This window comes from Aptenodytes patagonicus, chromosome 11 (assembly GCF_965638725.1).
Source record: "Aptenodytes patagonicus chromosome 11, bAptPat1.pri.cur, whole genome shotgun sequence".
Classification (NCBI taxonomy): Eukaryota; Metazoa; Chordata; class Aves; order Sphenisciformes; family Spheniscidae; genus Aptenodytes; species Aptenodytes patagonicus.
The window spans coordinates 23,885,876-23,913,868 of record NC_134959.1 but is presented as its reverse complement, the minus strand read 5'-3'; the positions used below and the strand labels follow the sequence as shown (position 1 = coordinate 23,913,868).

The following is a 27,993-nucleotide window of genomic DNA, read 5'->3' as shown; positions in this document are numbered from 1 at the left end:
GCCGTACTCGGCACGGGACAACCGCTGAGCTGTCTTTCAGGCTCAGCTGTGTGACCTGCACTACCCAGTAACGAAGATTCTGCGCCTTTGTAAGCCCTCTCTGCTGCCGCTTGAGGGAATGTGGCACGGGCCTCCAGCGAGACCATGTTTTTTAGACCACTTACCTGTTTGGAAGTATTTAGTTGAAGGGGTTTTTCTACCACCCCACCCCTTCCGTGCTAACTTCTTTCACTGCAAGCAAGCTGAGCAATTCCTTGTTTGGTTTTTTTTAATGAGGATTTTTCGTTGTATGGCTCTTGTTAGGGGAGTTAAAAATGAGTTTCAGGATCTGCAGTCCTGGCTGCGGCTCACTGCCTACCTCCTCGCCCAGGGCCGAGAGCCCTCTGAGGGCGGAAACCCTTCTCGCCTCCCTCTGTGGGGTGAAATCCTGCCACCGTTACAACCCAGCGACAGTTGTAGCCAGAGCGGGCGAGATGGGCCCAGGGCGGGCCGAGGGTCCCCTCAGCCACCAGGGCCACGACCGCCCTCCTGCCGCCGGCCCGCGGGGGCGACGGGGCCCGGCGGAGCCTCCCCGTGAGACGAGGCCTCCCGCCCGGGGACGGCTTGGGTGGCCCCGGGACAGGCGGGGGCGCTGGGTTTGTCGGGGAGGGGCCACGGGCCCCTGACGGGGAACGCCGGGCGGCGGGCTCGGGGCGGGAGAGCCCCGCTGAGGCGGGGGAGGGTGCGCTCCTTCCCCTCCCCCGCCCCTCCACGCTCCGCCACTATCCCACAGTGCTCCGGGGCACCGCCTGCGGGGTCAGCTATGCGCGGTCCCCTTCCCTTCATTCAAATGAGCCACCGCGGGCGGCGGCGCGGGGCACGTCGGGAGTTGTAGTCCTCCGCGCCCCTTCCAGTGCGCGCTCCGGCGGCCAGCGGGACTCGCTGTCCCGGCGTACCGCGGGGCGGGGCCGCCGGGGCGGGGCGGGGCGAGGCGGGGCGGGGAGCGCGGGCGAGAGAGGCTGAGGGGGTTCGCGCCGCGCACGGTGCCGCCGCCGCCGCCGCCATAGTGGGAGCCGCGGGGTGAGTGCTGGGGGCGGGGCGGCGGCGGGTCCCCGGCGGGGCGGCGGGAGAGGGCCCGGCCGCCAGCCCGCCCGCCCGCGGGCCGGCACATGGCGCCGCCCCACCCCGCGCTCGCCGGCCGCGGCCCCGTGGTCCGACCCCAGCCCCGCCGCGGGGCGCTGCCGGCAGCCGCGGGCCGGGCTGGGCTGGGCGGGAGCCGGCGGCCGGAGCCGCCCTGACCTTCCCCGTCTTTGAGGTGCCGGCAGCGCGGTCCCCGAGGGGCGGCGGCCGGGGGCCCGGCACCCGCGCCTACCGGCTGAGGGAGCCGAGCCGCCGGCGGCGGCTCTGCCCGGGGCTGGGGGGGCCGGGCGCGGCTCGGCGGGGCCCCGCGTGTGGGCGGGCGGGTGTGGGGGGGTGGTGGTGGTGGTGGGGCTGAGGGGGGCGGGAGGCCCCCGGCCCAGCTCCTCCGGCCGGCTGCGGGAAGCGAGGGGCCTCCGCCGCGGTGAGCCCGGGCCGCGGGCTCAGGGAGCGGATCCCTGCGGCGGGTGGCCGGTAGGTAATCGGGAGGCGAGCGCTGCTCCTCGGCCTCGCCGGAGCCCCGCCGTACCCAGCCTGCGGCAGCAAGCGGCTCTTCCCGGGAGCGCCGTCCCTGCTCGGACGTGCTCAAGGCTTTGCCGTCGCGATGGTCCGAGGCACCGGGACTTGTCCGAGGCACCGAGCCTGCTGCCCCGCGGGGCTTCTCCTTTGCTTTGCGGTGGCTCGGTATCGCGGCGAGGAAGGGTAGGGGGGATGAACTCCCACCGCCAACACCGCGAGGAGATGGTTTGCCCGGTGTGAAGGAGGTGCACTTGGGTATGCTTTCTGCCTCGAGTGTTTTTGGTGTTCTTACTGCATTACTGTCTTGCCAGAAGGTTGTGCGAGGACTGAAGTTAACCTGACGTGGCTGAATCACTTTGTCACATAGAAAACGAAAGGTTCACGCATCCTTGGAGTAAAACTCGCAGAAGTGCGTGTGCTCAGTGATCTGCTGTAGCCGTCTAGTTTTTTCCTTTGAGTTGCCAGTTTCCGGTGTGATTCTACAAGAGGTGATTTTTTTTTTTTTTCTTTCCACCTCTATAGCCGTTTTCACTTTTAACTTTAAAAGCAATCAAAACCTGCGAAAATTTACAGCGGCGAAGAGTGTATGTTGCATTTTGTTAATATGAGAGAGCTTTCTGAAGTCATTAAGTCCCAGAGATGCTGTTCCTGCGATTCAAATTTAACTCCCTGTCTAAGGCAGGCTGTAAGGCTTTAACTGTTTGCTCTCATTTGAAGTCCATCGCTGCCAGTGTAAATGTGTACTTTAGAGCTCGACTTGTGGCATATACATTGTATTGCGGTTGAACGGGAACAAAGCCCAGGTAAATGCTTGAATAGGAACAGGAATCAGTTGCAGAACTGTTGCTTGAAAGTTAAATTTGGTTGCTGGATCAGCCACCTTCTCAAGTTGGTCCTTTTTTTATTTCTCTTTTTCTGGGAGGAGTTGTGTTCAAGCAATGCTTTCTGTGTTTGGTGCCTTTAAGTTTTCTTTTAGCAGCAACAAAAAAGGCATTTTGCCTATCTCCGCATAGAAGTAGAGAAATTACTGTATATAATATCATTATTGGTGAAAAATGTAATCTAACTTAAAGTACAATGACATTTTGGCTTACTTTTGGACTATTTAACTATTTTCCAACTGGGGTCCTAATTATTCTTTCGTGTTGCTCCCTAAAAGATTGCAAGTTGTTTGGTAGATGATTTGAAATACGTTTAACATCTGTGTCTGTTCAGTTCTTTAGAAAAATGCAAATGGTAACAACTTTCTGCAGTTCTCTCTGTTGGGGTTTCTTTTGTCCCTGTCATTAATAATAGGATCGTCTAGTTAGTGGCGGTGTTGAGTATGTTTTGTGTAAGGATTGCAATATAGACTAATAACTGGTAACATTTGTAAGCATGATTTCTTTCAGTTGTTTTAAAACTCCTAAATATTGTGGCATTGCAGGCAGTTTTGACATTCATATTTGTACATCACCAATTTGTGTGCTTGCATACCATGTTGCTGGAAGCAGGGCTATTGTGCGGTGCAGGGGAGGAAAAAAAGGAAGCAAAGCAGGACGGGAAGCGTGGTTGTGGAAGTGTGAGATGGTTGGGTAGATACCGTACGAAAAGTTTCGGTGGCTTTTTTTTTTTTAGGCGTATTTTGGAAACTTGGAGCTCAACCAAAGATTGGAGCCCAGTCATTTGGAGGTGAGGTATAACAAGCTTTGCTTACACACATGAAAACCTTGCGGATCATAAAGCATGTGGGAGAAAACTTTCCATACTTTGAATGCTGCCAGTCAATAACAGAGGAATGCTGTGGCCAAACCTAAAATTATGGGGTAATATAATGCAAAATAGCAATGTTATCTAGGTTATCTTGCATTTATCACTGCACCAAGGTACCTAGGGCTGTGTTTTTAGGGGTGGCTACCTTTGTGCTATCTAATTCAGGGCTGTTATTTACACAACTGGCTACTTTTAACAAACATACAACAGTGATTGTTTTCAAACATGCCAAACTTCAGTTGTGAACCACAAGAAAAGTTGCAAGGATTAAACTGTGGTTTTTTTAATAGAAGTTCTATGTAGAATAAAAATTAATACTGAATATTATTTTGCTGCTGAGTCATGAACAAACCTGGTTAATTTTTAAGTAATGATTTGGTAGAGAAAAAAGGGTTATAACTGTAGTATAATATATTTACTTCTGTAACTTAAAAATCAGTTCCTAATTTTCTCTTAACCTGAAACAGCTGTCATGATAGAGTCAGATAGATAGAAATATCTTTTATATTCTGCTGTTTCTTGGAGATTAAATGTTATGTTACTGTGCCTATAAGGTAAAGAAAAATGTGATGCAGCAGTTCCCCCTGCTCCCGTCCCCCATTGCCTCCTCTGTTACTTTAAAACTGAGCAGTCTTGGGTACATCCTGGGGAAAAGAGACGTGACTTCAGCCTTGTAAACTTGAATTCAGTTTTTGGATTGCAGCAAGAATACTGTGGAAAAAATGCCAAATGTGGATATTGCTTAACAACAAAACATTATGTCTTCCTATCCAATTGTATGTAATACAATATATGTCTATATATTTGAAAATCACCTCTGCTGACTCTTTGTGACTCTGTTGGGTCGGCAGGGTGCAGATACGATGAGCATCAAGCTGTAGGCACAGTGAAAGCTTTGCCGGCGTCCTCCCCGTGTGTTTTGTTTACTAGTGGCCTTGTATTTGCTGACATCCGTAACCAAAAAAAAAAATATACTTCAGGTTGGCATAATTCCTGCATTAATTTGTTTTAATGAAGCTGGAGTAGAGGAATAAAAAGACTGAGAAGGGGAAGGTCAGTTTATTTTCCGCATTTCTCAGAAGGAAACAGTCTGCACCTTGTCACTCTTCCCTTTCTCCCTTTCCATCCTTCCGTTGTTCACATATCTAGACTTAATTATTTTTAGATCTGAAAGCATATTTAGAATAATGTGATTTCTTGCACAGCGCAGCCCATAGCAATTACTAGGTGAAGGTCTGTGTGGAAATCAGTAATTTCTGATTGGCCTGGAGCAGTAATTTTCAGATTGTTAGCCTCCATGGATCAGTCGGCTACTAGGGAGATGGTAGTGAAGATACCCAAGAGAAGCAATTCCTTCAGTCTCTGAATGCATGAGTTTGCTCCTCAACTGGAAGTTTCATAGGTTTTCAAATGGAGAAGGATTGACCACTAAATTGGAATTTCTCAGAAGGAGGTACAGTGTGTTTAAGATAAATGACTGATGATGTATCGTGTCCCCGAGTAGGTTCCAGTATTTCATCATCCCTGTGTTAACATGCATTCTGCCTGGCCTGGGCTTGTTTAGCCTAGAGAAGAGAAGGCTTGAGCGGGGCTTAATCCTAGCCTCCCGTATCTGTCAGACCATTACCAGGAAGATGGAGCCAGACTTTTCACAGGGGTACTTGGTGGGAGCACAGGAGACAAGGGGCATAAATTGGAACAGAAAGGATTCTGGTTGGACATGGGAGAGCTGCCCTCTGCATGAGGACGGTCAAGCACTGGAACAGGTTGCCCACAGAGGTTATGTAGTCTCCAGCATCAGAGTTTTTGGGGATCAAAGTGGATAAAGGCGTGGGCAACCTGGTCTGATCTCCTAGCTGACCCTGCTTTGAGCTGGAGGAGGTCCCTTATAACCTGAGTTATTCTGTGATAATTTGCATAGTTTCTTCTCTTGAGAGTGTATGGCTTTGCTAAAGGAAGGGCAATCTGTTATCAAGTGATTCTTGGTGTAGTTGAATAGATGATCTGTTTGAGAGAAGATTAGCTGGTCCTGTGATGCTGGTTCCATTGCATTCCTAGAAAGCATGCACAGGAGATGCTCCTATCTTTGTAAGTTTTAGTGGCAATAGAAAAGAGATTGAAGGGAAAATAGTCTAAAAACTGTTTGCTGCTTTACTTTTTTCTTTTTTTACTGCAGTTTAAAGACTGCTCACTCTTTTTAATCTGAGTGATCAAAAATACATGCATGGTAGAAATGGCATGAATAACAGGAACCGAAACAACCGAGAGCTCTTTCATTGTCCTTATTTACTCTTGTTAATCAGTAGTGAAGGGTGCAGCAACTGATGGTCTAAACCATGTTTGCCATGGATTCACATATACCGCTGGACCAATAGCACCAATTTAAAGGGAGCATTGGTGCTCTCTTGTTACACTGATTTTTCAAATCTTCCAGAAAACAAGCTTGAATTCAGTCTTAAGAGAGTTTAACTTTGCAGTGGTGTGTAGGGCCAGCTTTAATACCCAAACTTACAGAATAAGTGTAGTCATGACTGGATAATAGATGGCTTTTTTTTTTTCTCCACTAGCATGTTAGAATGTATTAATTTGAGGTTTTTCCTCTTTAAATTCAGTGTTTTCTTTCTTGGTATTCCACAGATCAGAAGGTCTTTACTGAGCTTATTTGCCTGTGATGGTTGTTCATTGATTCTTCGAGTGCAGCTTGCTTTTTAGAAGTGGCAATCCCCGGGAGACCACCTTCGTTTTCTTTAGCAATTTATGTTATAATTTACTATTGCTCATACTAGTTTTTGTTGACGTTTTCAGAAAATGGGGGGTTTTTATAGAAGTGCAGGTCTGCCATACTTGAAATCAAAAAGACGTAATTTTTTTTAATTTACAGCAGTAAGCTCACATACATCCAGGTCTGATAATGCAGTAAACGCAGCTGCCGGTTGAAACAATTATTTGGTCTTTCTCCGTACTGCAGCGATGTGAGGATAGCCCACCTGCTCCAAATGTCACTGGTGCTTACATGTTTCATGCTATCTGTTTATTTGTCTGTCGGCAGGAGACTCTTTCTATTTTTGCCAGGTAAGAAGGTGGCTTTTCCTCAAGTTACACCTCCGAGTAGCTCTGGTGATGGCGCTCAAGCAGAAAGACGGACTTTGTGCTGCAGCATGCTGACAGAGAATCGTCTCCAGGTGGTTTCGTGGCTTCTTGTTTGTTGAAGGAAGCAATGGGAAGAGTTTTCATCCAGACCTTTGGCAGAAATGGGTCTTTTAAGGACTGTGTTCCCCTTAGGAGTTAGGGGCAGTCTTGGTGCGTTCGTGCTGATCTCTCACGCCCGGAGTTAAGGCAGAGAAGGAAGAGGGATGAGTGTAGATAGGAACATCTAAGCTGTGACAGGCAATGGGAAAGATTCTGTGTTTCTGGATTTTGTGGACAGAAAATCTGTTGCCTGAGGCCAGTGTAACCCTAGTCTAATTCAAGGTCACTCGTGGCCCATGTGAAGGCTCCTTTCTCTTCCAGTCCTCCTCTGTCTCACACCTTTCTTTCCTCCTTGGTGCTACTACTGTTTGGGTCATGCAGCTTCACATCATGTTGGTGCCATGTGCCAAAGCAGATGAGGGGGAGCTTAATTCGGGCAGTTGTCTCCCTCCTGGGCCAGCATGGCTGGTGGCACAGGACACAACAAGCTGGAGGAGCCTATGGGGAAAGGAGGGAGAGAGGCTTTGGGGTGTAGCGTAGCCTTGGACGATCTGGCAAGGTCGAGCAGCAACAGAAGCGTTGGGCAGTATAGACTGTGCAGGCTGGGCTGCTGGGACTGTGGGGCCCTATGGAAGTCCTGTTGATGTTGGTACTCCGTGACTGCATGTAGGAAAGCCTGGTGTCGTGGAGAACTGGGAAGTTCTGCATGGTTTAGGGTATGAATTCCCGCTCCTGTGCTGCAGGATGCTGAACACAGGAGCTTGGCTGTGCGTTCAGGGATGCTGTGTACCCCAAGGCGTTGTGCAGCAGTGGCAGTGCCGGGATGAGGGATGAACATGAGATGTAGGTACTGGGGACACCATGGTGCCGTGTAGGACGAGAGCTGTAGGAAGCGTGGTGAGAGATGTGCAGAGGGCCGGAGTTTACACTTGAGGATGTGTCAGTGTGTGGCCTGGCAAAGGTATTGGAAAATTTGATTTAGACGTCACCGAGGAAAAGTCCCCTGTGGAGCAGCAATCCCAGTTCTGCAGTGTCAGCATATACCTGGTGGAGAGAGAGTTGCTGGCAGCTGCAGCCTTTGTGTGCTGTATTGGGTTTCAGCTTGAGCACTGACTGCTGGGTGGTATTTGAGGTGGGGATAAATTCTCTAATATGAGCAGATTCCAAGAAACGGAGTAACGTGAGTTAAAGTATTACACTCTGTGTTGGTAGCTCAGCTTTGCTGCTGTGCCTCTGCGAAGAAGCTGTTAATCAAACGGGCTGTGATGTTCGTAAGTAGATGCGATGAGGTAGGTTTGGTTTGAAGTCATAAAGGAAAGAAAATTAATTAGCTTAAGGAAACTGTCTCCTTTTCCATGGGGAATTAAGGTGGAATATCCAATAAGACACGTAAGTGGTAACTTCTGCAGATGCCTTTAAAAGGACAGCTGTGCCACATCGTACGTGCTTTCTAGCTTATTGAAACTCTTTTATCTGGCTTAATACTAACTGAGTATTCTTGCCTCTGTAACCAAACTTTGAGTGAACTATGGATAGATTTGGCTGGATGGCTCTGAGGCACAGCTGTGTTGTCCTAGTGTTTGACAACATGAGAACATGTGCATTCTTCCTAGCTTTGGAATAGATCTTAAAAGCCTTTTATGTTACATTTATCTCATTAAAACAGCCTGCTAAATGTATCAATGCAATCTTATATGGATTGGATCTCATTGAAAGGGACTGGGCTTGATGACACACAAGATCATTCCTGTCTTGTTCTTTCTTTAGGTACATCTCTAAGCTTCTTACATCTCTGATGGCAGGCAGAAAACATAAGACAGCATGGAGGAAAAGGTGACAAATCAGAAACGGAAAATAAAAAAAATGTTCCAGGGAGAGTGAGAGTGTTCAGCAAACCCATATATGAATGGCACAGGAAAAAGAGCAAGGTTGTAATAAAAAAAAAGCATTACTCAAGGATGATTAATTTCAGCGGCATTTTTTTTTTAGCTTGGTTCTCACTTCTCGCAAAATCAACATTATAACTGGTCAAATTTATACTGGGTTTTTTTAAATTATTATTTAACGGTATTTTACCTGCCAAAATACAAATACTTTTTTTAGAAGGAGATAGCAAGCTAGCATACTAATTTTTAGTTTTAAAACCCATAATACTACTTTCTGTATTTAAAAGACAAATTCCTTAATTTCTTGGAGGCTTTCTCACAGTTTCAGGATTGAACAGAAGGCATCTGGTGCTTGAGTGAGGCTGTTGTGCCTTGAGGAGTTGAAGGCCTCTGGGTCCGAACGAGGTGCAGTGCTAGCATACAGCTTGATCTTGGGTTCGTATGATGGTACGGTGAGCTGTTAAGGGTGAATACACATCGTGTGTGTGTGAAAATTTAATTTAGCAATAGCTACCTTTAGCTTCAGGAGAATAAGCTGGTGTGTTTTTTGCTGTTCACTACTTCATCTCAGTGTTAGATGTGCGGCTGTTTAACATCGATACTGTTGACTAGATTTGCACTTGAATGTTTAGGAAGGATATCTGATAGTGATGTGAGCTCATGGGTTGAAGTTGAAGCTATGACGATCCATAAAAAATGAATAGAAGTGATTTTTCACTTGGGCTGATTGTTGGCTCCACCACAGCCATCCCAACGCCTCTAGGTACCTGCAGGTCTGGAATGGAAACAGCAGACTTCAAAACTAAATACTAGTACTTCTGGTTTTCCAAACAAGACATGAGAGTCCTCTCTAACAGCAGGGTGGGCATCACTCAGTAGAGTTTCCAGGGAGTTGGTGCGATGGTTTCAGGGTGGTTTTCTTTCAACGTACAATCCTTTAATACAGGCTGAAGTTGTTTGATTTCTACATCTGCTCCAGGTTACGCTTGTATGTGGCAATTATGGATTTGCAATCAGTACAACTTTTTGTCTTGTAAAGAAGTAGGTTTAAGTTGTTCAGGGGGTGTGTGTGTGTGTTGTTTTTTTTAAACCTGTTGTACTTGGATGGATTTTTAATTTGTCATCTGTTTTCCCAGAGGAGCAACCACACTGGGTAAAACTCCTTCAGACCGAGTCATGTATTGCAAGCGTTAGTGGAGCACGTGTGATGGTGACTGATGCCAGATTGTAGATCTTTTTGTAATAATTTGTAGTTCAAATATTAGTTATGTGGCAACAAGTCTGTGAATTTTTAGTCTATGTTAGTGTGCAGGGTTACCGAGTTTGATGTTGGCCGTATTGCCTAGGTGGTTGATATTGAAGTAAGGATGTTTAAAAATGGGATAGGTGTGTTTCTATCATAAGTTCATTTTTGACCTCATCCTCGAATAAAACAAATTTCTAAGGTGCGCTTGAGAACTAGCGTGCAGCCAGCATCAGCTGGATGTCAAAAACCACGGAGTCTGTGGCACGCTTTTGTGGTGCATTGTCACAACCAAAGCTCCTCCTGCTGAACCTCTCCTCTTTTCGCAGGCTACAAAAACATCCCTTTCTCATCAGGGAGAACCACCTTGCCAGCTCTCTATGCTGTCACATTCTCTGCTCCCCAGATGCCAACCACTTTCTCCATCAAGTAGTCTGGGTGTCTAAGCTCTAGCAGTTGTTCTTGGTTTGTATTTTACTTTGGTAGTTGAGTAAAAGATATTTGCTCTTCTCTAAGTCTGGTCAAATTTGTGTAACCTTAAAACTTCTGGCCTAGGGTTTGAACCCATTTCAGTTCCCATGTGTATGAGTAAAGCTCAAACAGCCAAAGGCCTAAAATATGAAAAGACCTTTCTTGTCTGTGCGCAGAAAGCTAGGCCTGGTAATACTCCCTGTGGAGATCTTAGGAATATGGTTTTTTGCTTCTCTTAGGAATTTGTCAAGTCTTAAACAGGTGTGTGTGTAATTGACATCTAAAGGAAGACAAAATAACTGTCATGGCCTGTGTCCTAAAACAGAATTTCATGCCTTTCCCAACTCACAGATCTGTAGCTCAAGGGTTCCTGGTCAGGGATTGCAAAGAGGGACCTTTAGCAAGTACAATTTAGTTTGCTTGAAGTAAACTCAGATCTTAAAATGTAATGTAGTGGGTTTTGAGCGCAGCATTGTTGTGTTTTGAATTCTAGCACAATTCTTCAGTCTTTCAGAGAGATATCAGAATAAAGAAAAAATGAATTTGCTTTCTTGAAAAATTTAATGGCATGGTAAAGCAATCATCTGTATTGATTGTGCGTGATAGTTTCTAGACTGGGTCTGTCTGGACCGCTGCACGTGCTGTATGTTTAGTCCCTCTAAGATAGAGGGACTCCTGTTCGGAAGTGTGGGATGCCTCTGAGCTTCCAGTACCTTCACTGGGAACCGCAGATTCTCGCCACTGAAAAATCATGGTTTGTATCTTCACATTACTACAGGTTCGAAGATAAATGTTGAGCGTACTTCAGCCTTAGTGACAGGATAGAAGAGGAAAGTAAGCTTGTGTTAAGCAAAGAGCTGGTGAATAACTCCTGTTGTGTACCACTGAAAGGACAGTCTTCCTTAGAATGGCCTGTGGATGGTGAAATACCTGAGGAGCTGAATAGATAAATCAGTTGGTGTAAGCCACTTGCAGACAATCCATATTAACACGTCAGTTGTTTACAGTAAATGAGATCAAGTCGAATAGCAAGGGCTTGCCAACTTTTTCAGATGGTGTAATTTTTGAAATATGTAAATATAAGGTGGTAACACTTACTCATTTTTGTTCTTTTTCTCCACTTTTGTACATGAGTTGTGACCTCACACAGAAATAGCTCTAGAAATCAGCAAATACTGTAATAAGAAATTAAACCATGCCAAGATTTTTTTATTTCACAAAAGTCTAGGATACAGAGGTGAGGTTTGTCCTACTTCCAAAGAAAAATTCTGGCCAGCTGAGAGGATCTGTGTTTACTGATGCTTAATACTCAAGCCAAGTGCTATGCTTATTTATGTGATTGTTCTTTCTGATGATTTTTTTGTTTTGTTTTACAGTCACTGGCTTTAGGTGAGGATTCAGAATGGGAGACAAGCCTATCTGGGAGCAGATTGGGTCCAGCTTTGTACAACATTACTACCAGCTTTTTGATGCAGACAGGACTCAGTTAGGAGCAATATATGTAAGTATCTACAAAAAGAGGGCTGGGCCTCTCTCCCATTATCTGTCTAGGTGTCTCTATTTTGATGTGTGGGAATACACAGGGCTGGGATAGTGGGTTTTATCCTGACTCCAGAATGTCAGTCAGTGCAATCACACTTACTCGACTTTTATTTATTGCATTTCTATTTCACTTTATTGCATTTTCTGTTTCACTTCTATTTTGAACTTTGTCTGCCTTATCTATAGGCAGTCAGACTCAGAAAATCCCCGGCTGGGTGTAGACAGTGGCTTATAGTGGAGGGGGCTGGTGGTGATCCTGTGATGAAATTCTCTGTAGAAGCAAATACGCTAGCCTTAGTTTGCCATTACTTGACAGGCGTGGATTTGCTTGGCTCCCTCTTGAAGTGGGATGTGATTAAGGCGTACTCTGTGTTTAGCAGTTCTTGCAGATGTTTCTCGGATCTCATGCTATATTAATCCTCAGAACATTAAAATAGATTTAAAATTCTGAATCCAGTTTAAATATTTAGACTTTGTTAAATTTAAATTCAGTTTAAATTTCTTCAAAAATGAGGTTTTTATTTTTGCTCCTTACTTGGGGCAAAATAGATTTGGTTTCCAAAATTAAAGACTGTAACAAACCCAAGGAACATCAGCTTTAAGTTTTGGGGGAAGACTCCTCCAGAACATGCAAAATGCTTTGCGTGTGGAGTTGATTAGTGGTGGTGAGGAATGCTGCTGGGTGGCTGAGGCGTTTCAGCAAGACACTCAAGTCTTACAAGTCTTCTAGCAGCATATCCTGTTCTTCTGACCTGTTTTTCATCTGCTGGATGAATTGTTTGAAGCTTCACCAAGCTCTTGAGGATTGAAACTGTTGCACGAACACCATCCGGCACCCCTCTTTATACCTCAGCAGTATCCATCAGCACCGATAGCATTTGCTCTTTGGATTGTTGTGTATTTGCTAACTGCTAGACTGTTGCCTTACTTTGGCCAAGAAGCTGTGTACAGAGAGCCTATAAAGCAAGAAAAACAAGTAGCCTGTGTCCACAGCTCTAAATATGAAGGCACTTAGCAGTTTCTGTCATGTTATTACCAAAACACATTCAATCCTCAGAAGACTGGTGATAAGTACAGGCTAATTTAAATTCCTGGAAACATGGCCTTCCACACAATTAACTCCTGGGCTTTTTCCACCCTTAGGGTCTTTCTGCCTTGCATCATTCAATGGCGATACCTATGCAAATGTAGTCAGGAGAGCTGTTATGCAGGTCACCGGTGTGTATTGTTTTGTGGGGTTCCTAAACTACGGAGCATGGGACCCTGTTTTGTGTGGCTAAAATGCACCAAGGTCACAACATGTCTAAATTAGAGGAGCTTCTGCAGAAATGCACGTTTACTGATGAGCTTCTGCCTTCTGAGACCATGTGGGAGCGAACAAATTTTATAGCATGCAGGAGCGCAGCAGGGCGCTCTTGGATTTGTTTTGCATTCCTGTATTGCTACTTCCACCGCAAGGTTCGGTTTTCTCCTTTAGTGGTGTAATCCAAGTCAGTTGAGCTTTTGTCACCTATTCCAGGTAGGGATCTGGGCCAGTCGCTTTTGCTGTGAATTGCTTGAGTTACATGAGTTGCAGCACTAAGTCAAAGACTTGTTTTGCAGTTATCCCCCTGCAGTTGTTTTGCAGGAAAATGCTGTAGCTACTTCTTTCCTCTGCTTTTGGGTGTGTGGCTACTTATGATGAAATATTTTCTTACTTTTATGCCGTTTTCTCATCTGTAGGGCTTTTGGGATAGAGGAGAGGATGCTTTTTGTTCTTGAAGCAGTTGCTCCCAGACTGTTGATACAGGAAGCGGCTATGGAGGTAACCTATAGCAGACTGCCAGGTGGACACTGATGAGAGACAATGTGAAGTTGTAGCGTTTCAGGAAGAGCGTATTTCCCTCACCAACTTAATCTATGTCCTTTGCTACTCTTTGAAACATCAGGAGGGTCCTGCGCCACTGTGTGCTCACCTGCTGAAGCGGATTCACTAAGGCAGGTTTTGGATCCCTTCCGCTTTTGTGACTTTCCATATTTGAAGGCTGTAATTTGAATGTTTGAGAGGATAGCCTCATTCCCTGGTACCATCACCCGGCTTCTCAAGTTATCAACGTCAGGAGTTGATGCCATGTAAGATGCAAGCGGTGTCAGCCAGATGACTTGCTGTGTGACCTTAGATTACACAATCTAAGTCTATTTCCTCGTAAAAGGAACATGTCCAAACTCAAGAGGAGCTCTTCATACTGCTTTCGGTTGCATCTGTGACCCTGAAATGTTTCGTGCTGTTGCTCCTGGTCCCCTTCTTTGTTCTTTTGGCTCTTGCTGCACTATATAGTTCCTTCTGATGATACATGGAGGACCAGAAGCTTCTTTAGGTGGTTGTGACTGTTGTGCAGGTTCAGCACAGCATGCGTGGCTGAAAGAAGTGGCTTTTTGATACAGTGTGGGTCAAAAACGGCCTGGAAAATCTACCAGAGAGCATACAAATGGAGTTCTTTGGAATCTGCCGTTTTCTGTTGAGACATTCAGAGCTTCAGAGAGAGTTGAAGGCTGGATGGGAAAGAGCTGGGAATCATGTTTCTGGAGGTATTTAAACTCAAAAAGGTGGAAGGAATAGCCATCTGTGACAGGGTGCACGAGAACTTGGGCTATCAGGTGTAGGGTGAGGGTGCTGTTTGGAGATGGCAGCAGGCAGACTTTGAGCTCAGTGGAAACCAGTTTAAATGGTCTGTTGGCCAAGGTTTAAAACTGGATTTGAGAAGGCAGAGCTACGTCAGCAATAGGATATTGTGACTCTGGTTTAAACAGAGTATCCGAAGCTGAATAGAAAGTTTCTTGCCTGTTGCTGTTGCACCTGATGTAGCGTGCTCGAAACGCCCTCCCTCATATACTGGAAGTGCTTGTAGGCTGAAGCGCCTCAATCACTTCATGCCACACAGGGCAGTCTGTTAGAAAACATTTAGAGGCACATTCTACTTTTCTGGGTATGAGCAGGATATGCAAATCAGTACCTGAGAGGGAAAAAAAACTGGTGGTGCAACTAACTTTGTCAGATTTCTTCATATATTTTTGTCTCTCTGCATGCTTGACTTTGTGTCCATAGGATTTTTTTTTGGTGTCCTTTAGATTTTCTTCTGAAAGCTAACTGTGATCCAAAGGCAGGAACTTTTTTTGCTGGTAGAATCATGATAATGAAATTTAATTTACTTAATTTGTAGTTGATTATTCCAAACTTTTTCAGTTACTCTTTGTGGTTTCTTTCCATCTCCCTTTGAGGTAGTTTCCAAGTAGCTGGATTCTAAGGTAGTTTCCAAGTAGCTGGATTCTAAGGATATATGCTAAGTAAATGAAGTCTCTTGCCAGGTTTGCTTAAGGGTTACCTAAGCAGGTTGATGAATTGTTTTTCTTTTCCCCTCAGATTGATGCATCATGCCTTACGTGGGAAGGACAGCAGTTCCAGGGCAAAGCAGCTATTGTTGAAAAACTCTCTGTAAGTCTAATCCTTACCGGATGTTTTGGCAAACAGTTCTGAAGACTATAAATTAATTGCTTCTGAAAATTTGATTTCGACTTCAGCAGTTTAAAACTCTTGAACGTGGGACTTGTGCTTCCAGCTTTTGGTCTTCAAAAAGTGTTACTTGTGATTTAATTCTGTGTAGTGGGGTGTTCCATTGGTGGCTCTAATAGTGGAATGTTAATTGACTCCATTAGTTTGCAAGGTTATTTTGTGACTGCAATTGCATTTGACGTTATTGATTTACTTTTTAAAAAGTATAGTTCATAAGCTGACCCCGTGAGCTAGAGGAATGAAAGGTGGGGTTTTTGTTCTTCTAAAGCATGCCAAGGAAGTAGCAATAGCAGACCTGTTATTTGGATCTGCCTATGACAGGCTAAACGGGTTATTGCAAGGAACAATTTTTCTGATACATAAACTGCAAATAAATTCTACGGTGGAGAACCTGACTTATCCTCAGTGCAGCATTTGTCAGCTGTTCAGATATGAGCAGTTATGGTTCAGGACTTTGAAACCAGTGTTTCCTCTTCATCTAGGGAGAGGAAAGCATTTCTTACTGTACAGAGACCGAATCTCTCTCCATGTTCATTTAGTTAAACTTGGAGCCAAGTTTTACCTTTTGGGTAAATCCATGCTTCTGTTATAAAACTGGGTGTATTTATAAGCTGTCATGAAACTGGAAAGTTTGCTTCTCTTGCAAGATATGTAGAGGGCATGCTTTAGGTCCTCAGACATTCTGCTCAGAGCATGGTATATCAGGCAGATACACCATTTTTATTACACATTGAGAAAAAAAATCTTTAACCTCGATGCTTGTCTTGTTGTACAGCTACTGCTCCTGTGTTTTGGAATCACTGCTTTCATCCAAGACATCTTTAACCGTGAAGGCTGAGGTTTGCCCCTGGATCTGTGTTTTAGGTGCCTGCATTGTCTTTGAGAGGGCCACACACCTCAGAATAGCACAGCTTGCAACTGCTCACTTCTAGATGAGGAGATACTCAAGCTCCAGAGTTGCTTGTTTGTGTACTCAGTGTTCTTTCGACTTCTGGGCTAGCAGCCATTTAGATACCCAACCAGCTAAGCATTTGCTTCGCCACAGCGTCTCAGACTGCTGCCTTGGATCTGGCCCAGTGCAGATCGGCCCCTTTCCCACTGGAGCGTTACTCATCTTTACCTTCCCTGTCTGTGGTGCCATTTGGACTTTCTGCATTCGTGTGCCTGCTGCACAGTCTCGCTTGGTGAGTGAAGGCATGCTACTTTGCCTCAGGGAAAGTTTTTTCTGACTTGTATCTATCTGCTTAAAGTAAGGAAGAAATGCAGTAAAACTATTCCATGCCCTTCCACTGCATGGCTCGTTACGGGGCTGTATCAGCTTACCGTGACTCTAATGTCTTTCAGCATACCTCTGTCAGCACTGGGCTACTTGGGCTCTGTTTGCTGTTTCAACTTAATGTGCTCACCTACTCTGTGCTTCTGGAGCGTCTTAGTCAGTTGAGCAGATCACTGAAAGTTTGACACTGGAATTCTTTTGCACTTCTGCAGTCTTGTGTTCTTCAGTGCCTGGATGATTAATCAGTGTAAATGCCAAGAGGCAGGATTTTCTTTTACAGCAAGTTCTCTGCTGTGTAACAGCAACACTATGGCACCTTTTCAACCTACTCTGTCAGATGATGCTAATATAGTAGGGCAAGGCTGTAAAGACATTGCTTTGCCAGCACTGGTGCACCTGTACCTTGTTGCAGAGTGGGAGTTGACACTTGTTCCTTCTGTCTTAATCGGTGCTGGACTTAGGAGTTGTTTCAAATAGAGTGCCTGTCCTAATCAGGGGGCAGCCTGATTTACATTGAGCATTTGAGATAATCCTGTAGTTCTACGAACCTCCTGGACCAAGGAGGAAGCTGGGACAGGTAGCCAGTTGTTGCCAGGAATGAGTTTAAGCTACTCGACTTTATTCTTGCAGAATTTCTCTTACCTGACTTCCAGGAGGATTCCAAGGTTTTGGTAGTGAAAGCCCAGACAAGTTTTAGTGTCAGAGGACACTAAAAGCCTTGGTTGTTGTGTGGCTTCTCACTTGTTAGTCGCTTTTATTGTACTCTTCATATCAAGAAATCTTTCTCTCCAGTACAGATGGGTGTCCATAAGCAACCATCCTTTTGAGGTAGCTTCTTTCCATCCTAAAAATCAGTGATCTTTCCTATCAGCTGACCCTACTCTTTCCAGTGGGATTTCCCCCACTGCATCACATGAGGAGTAGCTCACTTGGCTGGCCAACCATTGGGGTCCTTTTCTCTGAAGGAGACAAGCAGATACTTGAAACAGGCACCATCTTGCCCAGCCTTTTCTTTGGTTCCTTGTCACCATCTTGCAGGGCTCTTGGCTCTGAAGCCTTTCCTTCCTCCCTGTCTTCTCTCCCCAGCCTCACTTCTCATTGGCATCTTGTCACACTGGAAGCTGGGTTCTGGATACAACCACATCCATTCCCCTTCATGTCTCTGCCTTTTCAAGAGACTTTTCTTGCAGGACTTGTTCAACAAGGAGCTGTTGTGCTGAGGTGGGACCAGGCTTCATAGTGCTCTTTTTGTCAAAGGAAGGGTGTTCAATGTCCCAGCCTATGCTTGTGCAGGCACACTCAAGTTTGGGATGGTGACCCTGGAAAATATTCTGCTGGTAGTTCAGAAAAGACTGCTCTGTTGTTGTGTTTTTTTTTTTTTTTTTGTCACTAAATGTCTATTCCATATTACAAACCAGTGGCTCACTTTGCAGTTCACGGTAGGTTGGGATTGTTCTCCCAGCCAAGAGGAAACACTGCAGGCTTTATTAGAGAATGTTCTTGAATAGTGTCCCTCTGATTAGAGGGCTGCTCTGTACACTTCCTTTGCTTCCCCAGCTACTGCTCCTTCCAGTTTCTGTGTTTTCTATTATCCAAGGATTTAGCTTCCTGGTATTCTTCCTGAAGCCTTATGCTTGTCGGGGCCAAGTCTGTACTTTGCATCCTTGACAGTAGGTGTCGGGGTCTCCTGTTCTTGTACCTAGGCCTTGTAGGAACTCTTTCAGGCTCCTTCCACTAAAGTGAAATGCAGAACTTGTCAAAGTACGTCCTTGGGTCTACCTCAACCTGTTAACAAATTAGGGAAATGAAGCAAAAGCATCGAAGTACAACCCAAGGTTTAAATGACTGCATGCTGCTGTCCTGTGCAGTGCATGGACTCTGGGTATCAGCCATGTGGTCACTCAGAGCTCCATCCGTGCTGAGCTGCCACTTCTAAAGCGTCTAGCATTAATGCAGTTCTTGATAGTACAGTCCTAAAATGGCGTTTGTGTGACAGGACTCTGAGATCCCCCAGATATTTAATGTTCACCGCTTAGTTGTCCATGGTTGGAATGTGAATGCGGTCTAAGTTGAAAGAGAGGAATTACTCCCCAGTGTCTGGTGTTTCTCAAGGTGTGTTCCTTGCATACTTAACTCCGGACATGCTTGCATCTGCTACATGAGCATGGAAGGCTTTTTTTTCTTTTCAATATGTATGCTTTTGATCTCCACCTCCTCCTCCTCTCCCCCTGCTCCTGCCTGGTACATGGCAAAGAATGGTGCCTGTTGCTGTGTTGGTTCCCCTCAGGTGCTGTTACGAAGGAAAGAAAAAAGGGGAAAGGTGGATATGTGGATTTCAAGTCCTCAACACTGGTTCTTGGTCAACCACCTTTCCTTTGTGTTCATAGCCATTTTAACAAAGAAGCAAATTTGGAGTTGTCTGGTAAACAATCTTTTAACACTGTTCAGAGCAGCGAAGCTTTGTGCCTTTTTCATATGAACGTTCAAATTGTAGATGAACTGAAGCTCTTTGGGCAGTGTAATTAGACTAGGAAAAGGTACTGCTTAACGTATATGGTGACATACTATTTCATGTCTCGGTGCTTGAAAAACACAGCTGTTATGATCAACCCAGCCTGAATAGTGTCGAATTGCAACAACTCTCCATGCAGTGCTACCAAAATAGTCTAACACTTCATAATGTTGGATTTGCTCAATCTTTGTTTTGTAAGTTAAATAATGCAATGACTGCACATTTCCTTATTTTGCTTTCTTTTCATTGCAGAGCCTCCCTTTCCAAAAAATACAACACAGCATCACAGCACAAGACCACCAACCTACACCTGACAGCTGTATACTCAGTATGGTAGTGGGACAGCTTAAGGTAAACTCTTTCCATTACAGGTTAACAAATGCTTATGTCTTAGATTTTTGCAGGATTCGAAATCATCTGATTTCTGAAAACACTAAAATGCTGTCTTGGGTGGGGAAGGAACACTGGTAAGCTTGCATGGGGATGTCATTCTTCTACTGTTCAAGACTGTCAAGACACTGCTCGTCCCTTCAGATGACTAGCACTAGGTAATTTGTCAGTCATATGTTCCTGCCAAGCAAAGTACCATGGTTTTTACTCTGCATACAAATACCATATGGGCTCTAGAAGCATCAATATTTCGCTTACCCTGATGCAGTAAGGTTTCAGTGTCCTCTGCATTTAAAAGCATCATTACAGTGTTCTTGGGCAGCATAAGCACAACTAGTTTAATGTGCTTTTTGATGTAACGTTATGCATCGAGCTGTGATTTAGCAGACACTTTCTTGTTAGCTGAGAACCCTTCAGTAAGACCGTGCTTTTTCTTTTCTGTCACAGGACACAAGAATACAGTTCTGGTGTTAATGCAGTCCGGTACCTCTGTAGTTGAAACTGGTTCAGCAATGGGAGCGTGGCCTCTGAGATCAAACGCTTATTGTTGAAACAGCTTCTTCTTGTGAAGAAATCAGATTATTTTTCAGGCTGTAGTATGATTACATTGCTGTTTACGTTATACTACTGAACTGCGTAAACTTACCCAGTCTCCTGTTCTTTTGAGGAAATGTTGGATCTAAATACACTAGGGCCACAGACTTGTAAGCTAATTACACTACTTGTCAATGAAGGAAGTTGCCCTGGAATCTGCAAAAAATATCCTGTATGTAAAGCCAGCTGTAGGCACAACTTGCTCACAGTGGGCAGTGCTTATTTAAAAAGTGTGACATTACATAGCAATAGTTAAAATTACCAGAGTTAGATTTGTCAGGGTTTGGTCCAGCCATGCTGTCAAGTCAGGACTCCAAAGCCATCCAGTCTTTAGAGTTACTTGAACCCAGTTTCTTTTAAAATAGCCGTTTAGGTTTCCTTTTCCTGTTAACTCTGAATGGCACCTTTGGTATCAAAACATTCAAACTTCCACTGACTGTACTCTTAACTAAGCAAACATAGGACAGAAAGTTTGAATCTGCTTGCCTTAGCTATTCTCCTTAATTGTTTTGTGCTGGGCAGTCGAGAAGAGCAGTTCCCAGCATATTGCATCCACTTCTAAGCCTAACAGATAGCTTTGGCTCTCATTAAAGTTGCTCCTGCTTCCTAGCTGCAAGTTGGATTCCAGCTTTCTTGTTGCTCAATCCCACCTGCACATGTTCTGTTGAGGAAAGACAGCCACAGGTGGCCACGGAAAACGCTGAATTGCAGGACAGGTATGAAGTCAGACATGCTGATCTCATCTGTCTTACTCTTGGGTGTGCACAAAACAGTGCACTGGTCACTGATGTGACCAAGGCTTTTTGGCTCAATGTCTTGGGCCACTCACGTCTGCACCTGGTTTTGCACAGTCATGTTTTTAAGGTTATTGCATAATCATTAAGCAGATGACAGCTTGCAACAGTGCTTGTGTTGAATCCTGTGGTAAGATACCAAGTTCTTAAAGATTCTGTAAAGCTTTCGGGTTTTCTCATCCTTTAGTATGGTCGTTAGGGTTGTAGATGCAATCTGGGAGCTTTCCGTAAATACCGTGGCTTGGAGTAGTATTTCTTACTGTGCTGTTCTTATCCTCTAAATAACTTCAGCTCGCTGAAATTATTCAGAATAATTCAGGGATCATGTGATAGTGGATCTAGGTACTTGGAAAGAACATATTGGATTAAAGTATGCCTATTGTCATGATCAAATCCAACTTGTTTGTGAATTTTTAGTACGAGAGGCAACACTTTTCCACTCTCCACGTGTATGTGTCTCCAATCTTAGCTTTGAAAAGCACATTTTAATGCCTGGGAAATGCTGCTTCTCACTGAGGAAGCATCCAGAAAGTCAAAGTCAACTTTGAACTTTGACTTCTTGCTTCCGCCCTGTATGATACTTATACAGGTGGACAAACGAAATAATCAGTAACAGTCTGTAGCATGACATGTATAGTAACCATTTCTGCCAGTACACGAACCTGGTTGTCACATGCAGCGAATACTTTTTCTTGTGCTAATACAAAGGTGTTGACAGCCATTTTAATGCATCTCAGTGCTGTTTTCGATACAGTGCAGTAACTGAGAACAACTGGGTTCAGCTAGTGCATTTTAACAAGTGGCTCGTCTATAGCTCCAGTTGAACGGGGTACGCTTTAACACACAAACATGGAGCAGCATACTTGGTTTTATTTAAAGGTTGCCTTCTTAATGGTGTGGCTGTTCTGCACAGCTCGCATCTGTTGGTCTTGAGAAAAACTAGCGAAATTTGCACGAGGAAGACGACTTTCACAACCATCTGCTTGTTTTATGTAATGAAGGAGCATGCGTAATGCTTTTAATAGAGTAATGCAAGAAAATAATGCTAAAATACCTGTAACATGCCCTTTCTAAGAAGTCATTCTTGGCATGATATTTTAAATGGATTTTCTGAGGCCTTAGTTGCTTGAATTGCTAGTCCCAAAGTTCAGTGGAAACTCATTCTTAAGTGAGCTGGGCACATCTTGTATTTCTTCCTTAAACCATTATATTTTTGATCTTGTTTGATTTTAGGGGGAAAAAAACAAACCAAAGCAGAAAAACCACCTACTCTCCCTGCATATACTGTGGGGTGAACTGCTACCAAATTGTCACAAAGCCTCAGCTCTCTTCTTAACCGTACAAGAATAGTTCTGAAGAAATAATGGGGTCAAGGACTATTACTGTCAAACTCTGTATTTCCTTTACCAGAGTATTGCGCCCTAAGTAAACCTGCAGGTTTGGGCTGTTTTAAGCCTTTGGCCTCCCCTGCTGGAGGGGGATTTAAGCGGGGTCAGTTGAAATCGTTACTGCCCTGTGACAAGGTCAGGATGTGCATCTGCCTCTGTGCCGCTCCAGTCCACAGCCCAGCATGCTAATAATAATATGAACTGTAAATATAAAAAAAAGCAACATCTTTTGCAGCAAAATAATCATCTGCACTGAGGGGACCAGTCACAACAGCTTCTTGGAGATGTTGGAGGGTCACAGAGCATCTAAGTAGGGTGAATGTCACTAGCGAGGATCTAACTCGCTGGCAGAAGCAGTACAGTAATTGCTTTAATTGAAAAGCATATTTTCAAGTAAACGTATGAAAGATCCTCTTTAATGGATGTTGGGATAGGTAGTAATGTTCTTTTATCCTTTTGTAGAGGTGCAATAAATATACCTCCACTTACTCTATTATCATTTTTTTATTGCTATTCATTGTCTGGGTGCATGCTTGCTTGCTTCAACTAGGAAGAGTAGGCATCAGTTTAAGCCTTTAGGATTGAGTTTCATTTGGTGTGATGCTGCTTTGCCAACGTTCATCCAGAATGTCACCCAGTATTTTCAGTGTGCTTCACCTAGTAACGTATTTCTCCTGTCGTGCTCAGGCAGATGATGACCAGGTTCTAGGCTTCCACCAAACCTTTTTGTTGAAAAGTTTTCAAGGTGCCTGGGTGTGCACCAATGAAGTCTTCAGGCTAGCCCTCCACAACGTTTAACCCTCTGCCTTACCTCTCTTCCATGCAGTCCTCGCTGTCCTGGTTGAGTAAGGAGTGCTCTCTTCTCGCTCTTCTGTCACTTGAGCTCGGCTGAGAAGCATGGCTGTGTCTTGCACGTTCTCAGAGCAATGTGGCAGATCTGTGGCTCTCCCCCAGAGTGTGAATTTGAAGTGTTTGTTGCAGAATTAAGTGTGAATAACTAATTGTTATGCGGTGTTTCCTAGTCTTAAAAGGGAAAGGAAATTTTCAGTTAAAATCACTGGATGTTTTTGTAATGCATGCTGAACACTTAAAGCATTGCTTAAAGCCTGTTAAATGAGGCTTAGCATCTGAAAGAACCTGCTATCTTAAGTAACTAGCCTTTCCTTTGAGATAAGGATAGCTGCAAGCCTGCAGTTCAATCAACAGTTGCTGTGGGGTGCTGGTGAAAGAGTAAAACTGTCTCTGACCAGACAAGAGGAGAAAAGTTGTGCAGCTAAACTTTGATTGCAAAGTAGCGTTGCATCCAGTACTCACGACATGACCCACGGCTCTGTGAGCTGAGGACTTTCTACAGTTTTGAGCCCCCAGGTCAGAAGGGATGTAGAAAAACTGGAAGAGGTCAAAAAGCTGCCAAGATTGCTGTGTTCGAGAGCTTGTGGAGCTGGGAGAGGAGGCAGCTAAGGACAATCTGCCTGAAATGTAGGTGGAAAGTAGTTGAGTACTTCCAACAACCTGAAAGCAAACTGTTCTTGGTGGTGCCAGACAGTGTAACAAGGGACAGTGGTTGCAAACCATAACTTGGGAAGTCCAGATTGGACACAAGGGAAAGATTTTTTCACTGGAAGGCTGAAACCCTGGGAAATGGTGCCTGGACACCTTGTGAAACGTCTGTTCTTGGAGGTTTGGAAGGCTGCTAGACAAAGCTGTGGCCAATGCAATGCTGCTGGTAGTCCGTGCTCATGCTGAGCATGAGGCTGGATTGGAAACCAGAGGATCCTTCCAATCCGATTCTGTGACTTTTTTTAATTTTAATTCAAGGATGTCATGAAAGAATTTGAACTGCATAAAGGAAAGCTTTGTAGGAAAAATAAAGCCCCTGTGTTTCAAGCCTGGGCTCACATCTGGAATGCAAATTTTGAGTTGGACATCGCTGAATTTGGAGTGGACAGCAAGGGTAAAGAGTTTCGGTGATGTTATCTGAGCTGTGGTGAAGATCCAAAATAAAATGGGATAGGATTAGTCGATGTCTTCTAGAGCATCTCAAGTCACTCAACTGTGGGTCTTTGTTATATGTTAATAGGACGTATTCAGAGTTTTGGGAACGAACTGTGAATTATTTCATTCACCTTAAATATAGCCTAGGATTTTCCTTGTTTTTCAAGTATATTGCTACTCTATGCTGTGAAGACATAACATGAAAGGAATGAAGAAAGCAATAATGTGTGACTTCATTGTGGCAATTTGCCATATGTACAACAGCAAGTGTTCGGGGAAGAATTCCCTTTTTCTTTCAGTCTTTTTTTCATGTGTCCAGTCCTGAATTGAGTAAGAAGGGAGGAAATTCTCCTCAAGCCAGAGCACTAAGAGCTGCAGTGCAGCTAGGCTTATCAGAAATTGAGGAAACCTACACTAAAACTAGTCTGGTGGTGATATCTTTTTTTTTACCAGAGGTATATTTTTAAAGTGTACTCGTGTCAGTAATGGCGTGCTCAAATTTGGTGTGAAAACTACTTACGCAACTTGTAATAGATGCCTCAGTGACCAAAGAAGAGGAGACCATAGGGCAACTGAGAGTATACTAAATGCTTATTAATAGAGTCGGTTAGAAGTGATTCAAGCTGCAACGATTCTGCCTGGCTGGTTCAAACTAAGCCATTAGAAAGGAGCTGACATGGATATGAATTCGTTCCAACTTAGTCAAAAGGGATAGCATTAATAAAATGCTTTACAAAGCTGTATGTCAAAGTTCAATGTACAGCTCCCTGATGCTACTCAGTTTTCTTAAATATTCCTTCGTGTCCAGGAACCTACCAACTATCAAGCAGTAGTGCGACTGCACTAGCGTGTAAGTGTTCTATTTGATACCCGGGAAAAGCTAGAAAAGGCATAAACGCGTGGGTTTCAGTGCACAGGCCCCCTCTTCAGCATGGATATGCAAGCATCTTTTCTGGACAGATCTAATAGTGATAATACTTCCCCTGAAATAGTTGGCACGCCTGCTGCCATATGTGCTAATGAACTAGATGGACGGCTGGTCTAATCCAGCATAATTGCTTGTCTTCACGTTGTGCTGATTATTACGGAGCCTCTGCCTAATGCAAAAGGAGGCATGTATCAATGTGACAAAAAGCTGCCCAGTTCATCAACCTGTTGAACAGTGACTTTACTGACACTTGTCTTGCTTGAGGATTTTTCTTTCATTGACTTGTCTACTGAACGCTTAGACTTGCTCATACTTCTGGCCTTACTTGTTGCCTCCTTAATTTCTGGCTGTAGTAGTTTCCTCATTCACTTTGTCCTTTGTGGTTTTATAGTAATTTGATATATTGCCCCTTCTCCTCACCCTGATCACACTTTTCCAAGCTAGAGTGTCATACTCAATTTACTTTCTTCAGTAGGAAACTGTCCTGTAGCTGGCTCATCTTTCTTGCCCTTCTCTGGCCTTTGCCTATTCTACCATTTTAATTTTTGTTAGTGATAGGAAGTGCATGCAGGATTTGATATGTGGGTGCTCTCTGTGCATTTATGTGGTTGCTTACTTATGGGTTTTGGTTCTCTGCTCCTTTCCTACTAACTGCTAACGCTGTGCTTGCCTTGATAGCTATTGAGCTCTGAGCTGGTTTCAAAAACAATAAAAATAATTGTCCATCATGATTTCAGTATCACTTTCCTGAGAGGCCGTAGCTAATCTAGGGCCCCTTTTGGTCTTCCTCTGTGGATTAGCATACGCTTCATAAACCGCACTTCATCTACACCGTTTTATTTCCTAGGCAGTTGCCACTGTGGAAATCCTTGCAGTAGTTTTAGATTTGAACACTGCTTTTGCATGCACTTGATCCTACCAGTGCTCTGGCAGACTTGCTGTTTTGTGATATAACTGATGTCCTTAGCAAGTTGCTCCTCAAAGCTGACTTGCTTCACAGTCAATTTATCACTTGATAAAATTCACAAAACATGAATATTACTTTTTAAGTAAAGAGACTTTTTTTGTTGTTTGTTTTGTAATCTGCTTTGCTCTTCAACCTTTTCACTTGCTTTTCTTGACGGACAGCAGCAGAGCATTGAGAATAAACGTTCAGCACTTTGACAGTCTGTTTCATGTGCTCCTCTGGCTGCTGCTTTTCAATGCTTTTTTTATGCCTTTCCCCCTCTTTCTGAAGCTGAATAGTTGTGTGCTGAAAGAATAGAGCGTAAAATCCTCCAAAAATGCTGAATTGGATACACTATGGTCAGTATCAGAAGATTGTTTTGTAGCTAGGTCCTGTGTGCTGTTCAGATTAAATCCTATTATGTGATTTCTAGCTGATTTGGGAATCATTTATGTTATTTTGAGGCTTTAATTCCTGCATGATGTCTCTGAGGAGACTGGTAAACATTAGGTGGGAGAGCTAGTCTCGCTCTAATACTATTTTCTGCTTTCGTAGTAATACAGTAAATATAGTGCAGGCACTATAACCCGCCTAGATGAATTGCCGAAGGCAGGAGTTGAGGCACTGCTGCAAAGATCCCTGTGCTTAGAACACCTCGACGCAGCTATAGCACATACTTCGCTCCCTTCGAGCTGTTCCTGGACAGTGGAAGTGGGAAGTGCTACGTCGCTGGCCAGCTGTACCTGCTGTGGGAAAGCTTTCAAAAGCCTAGATCATTACATAGATCACTTGGGCAATATTGTTGATACCGACTTCTACAGAAACTCCCTTCTGTCACCAGTCCAAAGTACAGCAGCTACAAACTAATTTTGAAAGACCTTGTTTTATGCTTGGTTCCTGGGCAAGGCCCAAGGAGAAAATTTGTGACTCAACACTGAGGCGGGCATGCTCTTATCAGTGTTGTGAAGCTGCTGCGATGGAGATGTCCCCAAGCCTTCCAGAAAACCCCAATTTCAGATGCCATTGCAGGATTTCTGTGTCATTGGCCCCTAGCTGCTTGTCTGCAAAGCACCTTGGAACAGAACCTCTGGTTGTATTAGTCTCTCTTGAGGTACTAGGCATCTTACAGCATGTGACATCACTGTTAACCTTAGCTTTTAAGTCATCTTATGAGTTTTGCAATACATGTCTCAAAAAAGAGCTTTTTGAACTTTTTTTCCTCTCTTTCTACAGGCTGATGAAGACCCTATCATGGGATTCCACCAGATATTTCTATTAAAGAACATCAACGATGCCTGGGTTTGCACCAATGACATGTTCAGGCTAGCATTGCACAACTTTGGCTGAGCTGGCAACCCCGAGGCACCCATGCTTTTTTTTTTTTTTTCCCTCCCTCCTCTCCTCTTACTGGTATTATTCACACTCACGGAACATTCCAAATATCATACACAAACCTGCAGCACTGCAGAGCGTGAGCAAGCAAGACCTGTGACCTGCCCTTCTGCTGAGTTTACATTGTCACTAGATGAGTTTCTTGTGCATGATGTTTGGAAGTTAGACTTAGCTGCATTTGACGAGAGAAATTTGTGTTGTACCAGCATGCCTCGGAAAGAATTTATAATGCAAAAGGTTGTTGTTTCTGTACTGACAAGATGCTCTATAACCCAAAGAAATGAAAGAACAGCAGCCTGTACAGCCCAGATATGATTTGTTCAGATGTTCCAATGCTACATTACACAATAAAACCATGAGATTTTCTTAACAGTTTAAATTGTTTTAATGAGTTGGATATGGAGTGTATGGTACCGCTTCCTTTGGGCACCTCGTGTCTGCCTGGTGAGATAATGTTTACAAACCTAAAACTCTCAAACTGAAGAGCACTTGATCGCTTTACCAACGAAG

The 27,993-nt window shown here is 44.2% G+C and overlaps 1 protein-coding gene across 4 annotated transcripts; it reads left to right on the top strand.

Annotated features, from left to right (window-relative positions):
• Positions 1 to 991: 991 nt before the first annotated feature.
• Positions 992 to 27,862, top strand: NUTF2 (nuclear transport factor 2). 4 transcript variants are annotated; one of them, XM_076349540.1, is made up of 6 exons: positions 992 to 1,059; positions 3,253 to 3,306; positions 11,553 to 11,677; positions 15,119 to 15,190; positions 19,309 to 19,407; positions 27,325 to 27,862. In XM_076349540.1, exons 3-6 carry the CDS (start codon positions 11,579 to 11,581, stop codon positions 27,436 to 27,438), a joined length of 384 nt encoding a protein of 127 aa, XP_076205655.1. In that variant the 5' UTR covers positions 992 to 1,059; positions 3,253 to 3,306; positions 11,553 to 11,578; the 3' UTR covers positions 27,439 to 27,862. The 4 variants fall into 4 exon arrangements, with proteins under 4 accessions (XP_076205655.1, XP_076205656.1, XP_076205653.1 ...); XM_076349541.1 differs by lacking the exon at positions 3,253 to 3,306 and adding an exon at positions 22,910 to 23,067 and having other exon boundaries at positions 27,325 to 27,412; XM_076349538.1 differs by lacking the exon at positions 3,253 to 3,306.
• The last annotated feature ends 131 nt before the right edge of the window (positions 27,863 to 27,993 follow it).

Coding starts and splice junctions, on each gene's coding strand:
- NUTF2 (XM_076349538.1), top strand. CDS start 11,579: ATGGGAGACAAGCCTATCTGGGAGCAGATTGGGTCCAGCTTTGTACAA. Junction 11,678..15,118: donor CTCAGTTAGGAGCAATATAT/GTAAGTATCTAC, acceptor TTTTCCCCTCAG/ATTGATGCATCATGCCTTAC. Junction 15,191..19,308: donor CTATTGTTGAAAAACTCTCT/GTAAGTCTAATC, acceptor TTTTCATTGCAG/AGCCTCCCTTTCCAAAAAAT.